This window comes from Galeopterus variegatus, unplaced genomic scaffold (assembly GCF_000696425.1).
Source record: "Galeopterus variegatus unplaced genomic scaffold, G_variegatus-3.0.2 Scaffold1157, whole genome shotgun sequence".
Classification (NCBI taxonomy): domain Eukaryota; kingdom Metazoa; phylum Chordata; class Mammalia; order Dermoptera; family Cynocephalidae; genus Galeopterus; species Galeopterus variegatus.
The window spans coordinates 435,515-445,119 of NW_007727268.1; the positions used below are offsets into that span (position 1 = coordinate 435,515).

Below are 9,605 nucleotides of genomic sequence, written 5' to 3' on the forward strand. Positions count from 1 at the left end.
CCCTTGCCACAGTGGTGTCAGTGAAGGCCAAAGGCCAAGTAGGAAGCCAAGACTTTTGTTCCCACTGGGCCGGTAACAAGCCCCCACCACCACCTCCATTGCTGTCTGTGGAGACTCCCCATGGGGAGCCTTGACTTCCACCCAACCTAGTGGTAACAAGACATCTCTCCCCTACCCCTGCTGGAATGGTGTCGGAGGACCTTCCCATTCCCCATGGCATCAGTGGAACAGCAATGAGGCACTCTTGTCCCTTCCCTACTAGGGAAGGATGAGTTGAGAACTAGTGAGGAGCTGGAACATCCACCACTGCCCAGCAGTAACAAGAAGTCCAAGGGGGGAATGTGGCCTCCTAGCCCCACCTGGCAGTAAAGAGGCCATGCCATCCCTCCCCCTGCCAGAGTAGTGTCAGAGAAAGACAGCTTAAAAAAAAAAAAAAACAGGTTTAAATAAGACCCAGAGCCCAATAACTTAATACCCAAAATGTCCAGGTCTTGATTGAAAATCACTTATCATACCAAGAATCACAAAGATCTCAAACTGAATGAAAATAGACAAGCACTAGATGCCAACAGGAGATGACAGAGGTGTTAGAATTATCTGGAAAATGTATTAGAATGATCTGAAAAAGCAGCCAACATAAAAATGATTCAATGAGCAATTATAAGCATGTTCAGAAAAGAAAAAATAGTATGTCTCAGCAGAGAAAGAGAAAGTATAGGGAAGAACCAAATGGAAATTTTGGAATTGAAAAATAAAGAACCAAAAATTTAAATCTCAGTGGATGCATCCAACAACAGGATTGAGGAGACAGAGGAAAGAATAGGTGAAATTGAAGACAGAGCTATCGAAATTCCTATATTTGTTTCCTATTGCTCCCATGATGAATTGCCTCAAACTTAGTGACTTAAAACAATAAAAAAAAATTTATTTAACAGTTCTGTAGGTCAGAAGTCTGACAGGTTTCACTGAACTAAAATCAAGATGTTGGCAAGGCTGTGTTCTTTTCTGGAGACTCTAGGGGAGAGTCCATTTCTTTGCTTTGTCCAGCTTCTAGAGGCTGCCCACATTCCTTGGCTCATGGTCCCTTTCCACAATCTTCAAAAGCAGCAACAATGGATCAAGTCATTCTCACATCACATTTCTCCAACCTAACTCACATCTCCCTCTAACTGTCTTCCACTTCTAAGGACCCTTGTGAGTACACTGGGCCCATGACAATCCAGGATTATCTCCCCATCACAAGGCTCTTAATTTAATCATATCATCAAAGTCCCTTTGCATGTAAGGTAACATATTCACAGGTTCCAGGGATTAGGATGAGGACATCTTTGGGGATGAGGGGAGCATTATCCTGCCCAATGTAAATAGCAGAGAGAAAATACTCTGTTTTGACTGTTTTGAAAGTCTATTTGAATCCAATGGGGAAAAAAAAACAAGAACAGACCCTCAGGGACCCGTGGAACTATAACAAAAGATCTAATATCCTTGCCATTAGAGTCCCAGAAAGAGATTAGAAAGAGAATGGAACTAAAAAGATACTTGAAGAAATAATGACTGAAAACTTCCCAAATTTGGCAAAAGATATAAACCTACAGACTCAAGAATTTGAGAGAACTCCAAACAGGGCAAATCTAAAGAAATCTACACCAACACACATCATAGTCAAATTTTTGAAAGATAAAGACAAGAAAAAAACTTTGAAAGCACCAAGAGAGAAATGAACCTTCAATGACAGCAGATTTCTTACACAAACTCTAGCGACCCAGGAGGAAGTGGCACAATATTTTGCAAGTGTAGAAAATCAATAACTGTGAAACCAGAATCTTATATACAGCAAAACTGTTTCTCAGGAATGAATGGAAAATCAACATTGTCAAATGAAGGAAAACTAAAAGAATTTGTCACCAGCAGACCTGCCTAAAAGAATGGCTAAAGAAAGTTCTCTAGGACGGAGGCAGAGCCCAGTGTGGCAAGATGGCACCTTCCACATTGCTGCTCCCCTTCTCACGGCTGCTGACCCCCACTAGGCTCCCAAGCATCTCTTCTGCATGGTCAAAGTTCTGTGTGTGGGAGCCACTACATAACAAACCTGATTGGCTGAAAGTTGGCCTGACCTTGGGCACCACCATCTTCCTGTGGGCCTATCTCATCAAACAACATAATGAAGATGTTTTAGAGTATAAAAGAAGAAATGGGTTGGAATAAACTTTTGAAATACCAATACAGTATGCTCCATATAGTGATTATAGCAGTTCCTCTGGATTCATCAATCTGTCGAGTTGTAAATGTGAGAGAAAAAACGTTATATGTTAATATACATCAAGTTAGCATTTGTATTTTACATCATTAAATGTAAAGAAAAAAAAAAGAAAGTTCTGCAGTCTTCAAAAAAAAAGAAAGTTCTCTAAACATGAAGTAAATAATGAAAGAAGGAAAAAGAAATAAAACTACTTCTGCAGTCTTCAAAAAAAAAGAAAGTTCTCTAAACATGAAGTAAATAATGAAAGAAGGAATCATGAAACATCAAGAAGGAAGAAAAACACAGTAAGCAATAATTTAGGTAAATTCAATAGACTTTCCTTCTCTACTTGGGCTTCTAAATAATATTTGTCAATTGAAGCAAAATTATAATACTGTCTCATATGGTTCTAAATGGATGTATAGGAACTATTTTAGACAATTACAAAAAGTAGAAGGTGAATGAGCAGTTGTCAAGCAGTATGGTAAATACCATAACTGAGTTGTGTGTGAAGAGATAGATTCCAGAAAGGTGGAAGAATGAAGTCTCACTGTTTCTGGTTGCTGTGAAGAGTCACTGTAAGCTTCACAGAGGAGGAGGTGCTTGATCTGTGTATCAGAACTGTGTTTAGCTGCAAATAATAGAAAAACCAGTGTTAATGACTTACACAAATAGGGTGTTTTTAAATAAGATAGGCAGTTGCTGGTGTGGGCTTAATAGTTTATGATGTTTGTGATTCTCTTGGCCTTTCCTTTGTGGTTCCAAGATGGCTGCTGCAGCTCCAGCCATCCCATCTACACTGAGGGTAAAAATAAAAGAAGGAGGTACTCTGCACTCTGTGAACACCAATAATTATTGACTAAATTGAATTTTATTTTCTACATGTTGGTTTTTATGTCTTCTCAAGTACTTTCCTCTTCTTAGCAGAAGGCTTCTGTGTGTAATTAACATACATAATTTTCCGCATGTTTCTGAACTTTCATCTAGTCTATATTTACTTATGTATATTATATATATAGATTTTTTTTTTTGCCTTCTTCACCTACTGTATCATCTCAGCCTTCAGTGAAACAGCCTCTCTGCCTTTCAGTTCCAATGACCTTGTCTACTTCTCTACTTTGGCAACTCACTCTCATGGTCATACGCTGGATCTTGCATCACAGGAAACTGAGGTGCTTTTGAACTCTTGATTTCCAAGATCCCTTTCTCTGACCACTGCTAGGCTTGCTACTGAAGTCCACCCATTTCAGCTGTTCTTTGCCCTCACTGTGACCTTGCTTCTTTGAGGTAGCACCTTACCATTTTCTTAGTATCCATCAGCCTTCTTCTTCTGTCTGATGGTTTATTCAGGAATCACCGGTGTCCAGTACAGCTCCTGGCATATAGTAGGTGTTCAGTAAAAAGTGACTGAGTTAAGCAAATAGCAGCCTCTGTGTATGGCTGTGCAGTCCCCCTACACAGCACTAGGGGCTTCATCTGCACAGACTCCTGTGTGAAGGGTGCACACTAGAGGCGTGCAGTGAACCTACCTACCCAGCCACCTGCAGCAGCTGTGGTAAGAATTAAGGTAAGTCACTATTGTCCTGAAGAATCCAGAGTCCATGTCTGAGCATTGTCTGAATAAGTCACTTCCTAATACAATGTTACTATAGAACATGCCTAAAGGGATATGGTAGGGACTGGGGGACAGACAAGTGGGGAGAATGCACCTCTGAGGAAAAGAGGAGTAAAATTCAGTTGAAAGTCAGTCCATCCAGAACAAGGTCCCCACCCACCACTCCACCTCTGTGATAGATTCCAAGGATGATATACTAGGTGCCCTAGAGAGGAGCATCCTAAGTCACACTGCTCCTTGGCAGCTTTCTGAAATTGAATAAGAGAAAGGAAGCTCCTAAAACCAGAGGAGTGCATGCTAACCGTGAAGAGGCAGAATACCATGCACCAGCATCATCCCTGGGAGGGGAACACGGTGTACCAGTTATCCATCCCAGGGGAGGATTCTAAACACCTGGCCCACACCATGCACTGGTATCATTCCCAGGGGAGGACTCTAGCCATCTTGCTAATTTCTCCTAAGGTCCCTAGATCTAGCAGGAGGTCCTGCAAAAACCCAGTTGCCAGAGGTTTTGCACAAACTCAACTGCTGGTGTATGAGTCCAGTGAGACAGAACACTCACACAAGTTATGCAAAGCAACTTTGTCACTCATAGGTAGGCGGCAAGAACCAGCAGAAGTCTGGGATCCATGGCAAACTGGTCCCCCAAGCCTCAAGAAAGCTGCCCAGGGCAGATGGAGTCTCGTCTGTGCATCCTCTATTTCACACTGCAGCTGGGTTTCACACCTTGGGGTAACTTGATTCTCTGAGCTAAAGCCTTATAGGACATCCTGTTCTCAGAAGGACAAGGACAAAGCCTGGGCTGTTCTGGACATTTTCTCCTTATTTCAAGGATTGGGTCAGTCAAGGACATCCAGGGACCTGTCTTACTTCACTAACATCCCCTTTTTTGAGCACTAATTCTATGCCAGATGCTATGCTACATGCTTCACACATACTTGTTTTATTTAAGCCTTGAGCAATCTCTGGGGTAGGGGCTTTATCCCCATTTTATAGATAAATAAACTGAGACTCAGGGAAGTCATTTGTTCAAGGTCAAAGAGTTAATACAGTAGGGCTGGGATTCCAACCCAGGAGTATCTGACTCCAAAGCCCACAGTCTTAACCACTACTCCATTCTGAGCCCCTCTTCTTCGAGATTCCCATCTGGATAAGTGTGGTATATGTCCAGACTGCTCCCTTCAACCCTTGGTTCAATCATGGTTAGTCAGAAGGAATGTGCATGGGAGAAGCACTGAGAAAGCCCAGCCATGAAGACAGCCCCGTCCCCAGATCCTTCTCTGCAGGAGGAGAGGGGGAGGGACTTGGAGAGTGCCTGTGGGGAGAGGCCCTCGTCCCTCTCAACACCACCTCACAGCTCTGGTGGGAGGCCTCAGACTCTGTCACCCACTCTGCCTCCTTTCCTCCCACCCCACCCTGTCCTGCAGGCCCGCTTCTCCCACAGCATGTTCACCGTGTACCCTGGGTTTGGCTCCATCCCTTCCGGAGGACTTCAGGTCATCACTGTTGACTGTGTGGCTGATACCGTGGGAAGGTGTGAGGAATTTCTAGCCATCGATATCTCCGACCGAGACCCTAGAGACCAGCCTGCCGGCATTCCTTACACTCTGCTGGCTGAAGCCTGTCTACCAGGTACTGGTGCTCAGATTGGACAGTACCACTTAGAAGGCCTTCATCTGTAACACCCTTTCCCCCTTTAGGCAAATTTCTTTAAAGATATCTGGCAGACATGGCTGGGATGCTTCCTGTGGGACCCTAGAACTTCTCCTAATGTCTTCGCCAGGTTTTTCCTTAAAGACTTATGAGGCATATACACTTAGAAGACGACGTGCAGCTTCAAACTCCTAGCCTCCCAGAGTCTGGTCCTGGCTTCTCAGATGAACAGTGTTACCTGAGAGTCATGTGAGGTGGGATGCGCTGTGGGGCCCAGGAACACTGAGGCCAGCTCAGGGCTAGGCCACTCCTGTGGACAACATGCCCACAGAGAACAATGCTCAGTAACTGAGCCTGCTAAACCCTTAACCTGGCAAGAGCGCAGGTGACGCACAGGGAGCAGCTCTTGCTTTGACTATAGGCTCCCTGGAGCCTTGAATCAAAGTGGGCCAAATCCCTCCTTCCCTCCAAAGCCCACCCCAGATCTCAGATCTTACCACTGGGAGAAATAGGCTGATTGGGGTATGGCAACTAGCAAAACAGTACAAAAGAGGAAGACGAGATAGAATTTGTCCCATCACTCACACCCCCTTGTGTGAATCCCCCTACCTCTCCTCTATGATTCTTCTTTGTGAGAACCCAAAGTTCCAAATTAGGAACTACAGAGAGCCAGCAATCTGGACACCAGGCGTGCTGCTCACAGTCTTCCTTCCACTCCGCAGCCTTTGTGACTGACAACAATGCCTTGATATTTGAGGAGCACCAGGTCTGCACCAGCTCCAACCTGTACCACATCCTGCAAACCGTAGAGAGTGGGGGACTGTTCGTGGAGGATGAGAACAAGTTCATCTTCTGCAATGTCCTGGTGGGCCATCAGGCCAAGGCTCGGTTCAAGATCAGCAACATGGGCAAGATTCCCTGTGATGTCAACATTGTCATTAAACCTATCTCCAATAAGGTAAGAAGCTGCAAATGGCCCCTGACCTACCATGGTTGGCACCAAGCCAGGGAAAGAGCTCTGAGAAGCCCCTCCTGTGGGCTTGATTGGGAATGATCTGGCCCTCAGGCCCCGCAGGAGGTGAGGTAAGGTACCTGGGCAGTTTCCCCTAGGCCAAGGGCCATACATTTGTCCCAGTGGATGTCTTCACTGGGTACCTCTTTGATAAATGGGTACATGCAAATGAGCAACTCATTCATCCATTAAACACACACGGTGTGCCTAAAATTGACAAAGCATTGTAGAGAGAGCCCAAGATAAGCTCCAGCTTCAGACAAGCCTGCCTCAAACTGCATGTTCTATCTGGTCAAGGATAAGGTGAAATGGTGAGCATTTATTGAGTCCCTCCTGTGTGGCAGGCACTGTGCTAAGTGATTGGCATTTATTACCTCCCTTCATCTTCACAACAACTCTGTCAGACTTTGTATTATTATCTCCATTTTACAGCTAGGGCAACCGAGGCTCAAAAAGGCTAAATTCTTCCCCTAGTTTCCAGAGCCTGAAAATACAGGGCTAGGTTTAGAGTCAAGTTTCATCCATGTATAGGGTGAATAGTAAGTGCCCATATCAGGGTCTGCCAAACTCGAAACTCCCTTCTCTCTCTGAGTCAGATCATATTGAGATCCTTTTTCTTCACAGTGGAACAGAAAATTCAGAATACCAAGAGAGAGGACTTAATCAATGGGTTTCTGTTGCCCTTAATTTCCAACCCAATGTGCTGTGAATACTGCTTCATCTTAGGTCAGCTGCTGCAGTTCTCTGCCCAAGGTGGAATCTGGGACCAGGTGGTCTTCATGCCCCAGAGCTGGTGTCATTCACAGCTGTTGGTGGTGGAGAGGTCACCGAGTTGGCTGGTGTCAGCCTAGAGCCACGTATAGAGTATGCATTCCCGGGGCAACTGTCAGTGCAGAGGGGTAGACTAATATTTTTTGTGACTTTCCTCAGGTCCTGGTGACACCCAGTCATTATTCTCTGACCTTATTTGGGACACTTAGAGGCAGCTTTCTCCCTATTTTGTAGTAAAAACATAAAAAGTAAGCAAACCTGATTTCTAAAGAGAGACTTTATGACCAGGAATTTACAGACATCAGATGATCTTTTCCTCCCTAGTTTGCAGACTTGAAGGCTATCCCTTGGGAAGAGCAAAGAAACCTGAGTGACCTCAGCTGGAGAACAAGAGGGAATAGGCCATCCTGAATCCCATCTGCTCACATAAGGGTGAAGAATCTTTTCAAGTCCATGCGAGGGGTCCCTATGGTCCCAAAACACTGCCATGAGATGGGAACAGATAAAATGCTATGGGAGATTTTTCTAGGCAATGTTCTTGGAGTTATGGGGAGCAGAAACCCACTCAGATTAGCCCAAAGCAAAGTTTGCTGCAGTGAATCAGAGACCTCTGACACAGGTCAGAACACATCATGTAGCCAGAACTCTTTAGGACTGGAGCTGTCACCTGAAATCCAGTCTTCCGAAGACCAGCAGATACTCTGTCCATCCTTCAGGGGCCACATGTCTCTCACTCAGGGTGTTCCATTGCTTCATTCTCTAGTCTGGCTTCCCTGTCATGCACATGGTTCAACCAGCTTCCAGCTCAGCTGCACATTAGTATCCAACAACACTCTTGTTTGACCGCGGTAGGGTGGGTGATGCGGAGAATATCTGACTGGCTTAGTGTTCATCTATTTGAGTCAAAGATCATGGGTCTGGCCACCTCCAGCCAGATATTGCTCAGAGGCGGGTCTCAGAGCACGTAAGCTGCTCCTTCCAGGAGCTATGGATGACTGTGCGGACAGTGGCGTGTGTCTACTGCAGAGTTTAGGGGCGGGGGAACTCACAACAGGGGAGCAGAGATGAGCAGCAAGCCCAGTGTAAATGCAAAGTAGCTAACACCCTCTGGTCTCTGCTCCCCTCCCCAGCCCTTTGCCCGCATCATCGACATCTTTGAAGTGGAACCCAACAAGATGTGTGTTGCCAGTCGCTCCCATGCCTTTGCCACGGTGTCCTTCACCCCGCAGATCATGCAGACCTACCAGTGTATCTTTGAGGCTACCTTGGATGGCTTACCCAGGTACCAGCTCCCAACTTCCTCTCCTACAGCAGGGCTACAGACCACACTCTCTATGGAAGGTCATTCCTGCCATGCCAGGCTGACAAGCCTCTATCTTCTTGTTCCCTGCAGCAATTTGGCCAGGAACCGAGGCCTCATATTTGATATCATTGGTGAGGGGAACCTCCCTAGAGTGACTGTTGTGCGGCCAATTCTCTGTAACCAATATGGAAACCCCTTGCTCCTCTTTAAGAGGCTTCTGCTTGGTCATTCAGAGAAATTACCTCTCATCCTCAAGAACAATGGCACCATCCCTGCCCAGGTAATACTTGAGGGTGAAGCATGAGATGGAAAGGGAAAAGAATCATTCAGAAGTTAGACTTCTGACATTGGGATCTCTGCCATCCCTAATGCATGAGGATCTCTTTGATGATCCTCATACATCAACCGTGCGTAAGACATGGGACATGCAGAGGGGAATCTGACATGGTCTCTGCCCTCAAGGAATGGAGAAGACCAGATTACACAATACACTGATAACTGCTGTGCACAGTAGTGTGCGATGCTGTACACCAGGCTAAGTGGGTAGGATTATGGGTATTCTTGGTGTCTTCATTTTTTCATTTTTTTCTGTAATAAGCATTGCGTTTTTAATGAGGAAAAAACTGGAAAAGAAACTTCATTGGGTGAGGATGCAACATGTAAAGGGAATTTTGGTTCAATCATTAAATTATGTTTTTATTTTACAAAAAAGTGATACATTGTGTAAGTGTTACACAGAGGACTGTAGGACTTTTGAAACTGATCTCTTCCCATCTAGGGGATTAAAAGGAAGTTCAACCGTAAATGAAATTTGAGCTGGGTCTGGAAGGATAGTTGGGTTTCAGCAAGTAGGCATGGCAGTACATGCATCCCAGGAAGAGAGAGAAAACTGCAAAGCACAGACACCACACACACACACAAAAAAACGTGTAAGATACTGGAACCAGTAAGCAGGAACCAGTAAGCCCCCAGCTATGTGAGCACATAGAGTAGGGGTAGGAGGGCAATGGGA

The 9,605-nt window shown here is 45.2% G+C and overlaps 1 protein-coding gene across 1 annotated transcript; it reads left to right on the top strand.

Moving 5' to 3' along the window:
* Positions 1-1,974: 1,974 nt before the first annotated feature.
* Positions 1,975-2,257, top strand: LOC103592478 (NADH dehydrogenase [ubiquinone] 1 subunit C1, mitochondrial-like). The gene has a single exon (XM_008575220.1). It carries the CDS (start codon positions 1,975-1,977, stop codon positions 2,203-2,205), a length of 231 nt encoding a protein of 76 aa, XP_008573442.1. The 3' UTR covers positions 2,206-2,257.
* The last annotated feature ends 7,348 nt before the right edge of the window (positions 2,258-9,605 follow it).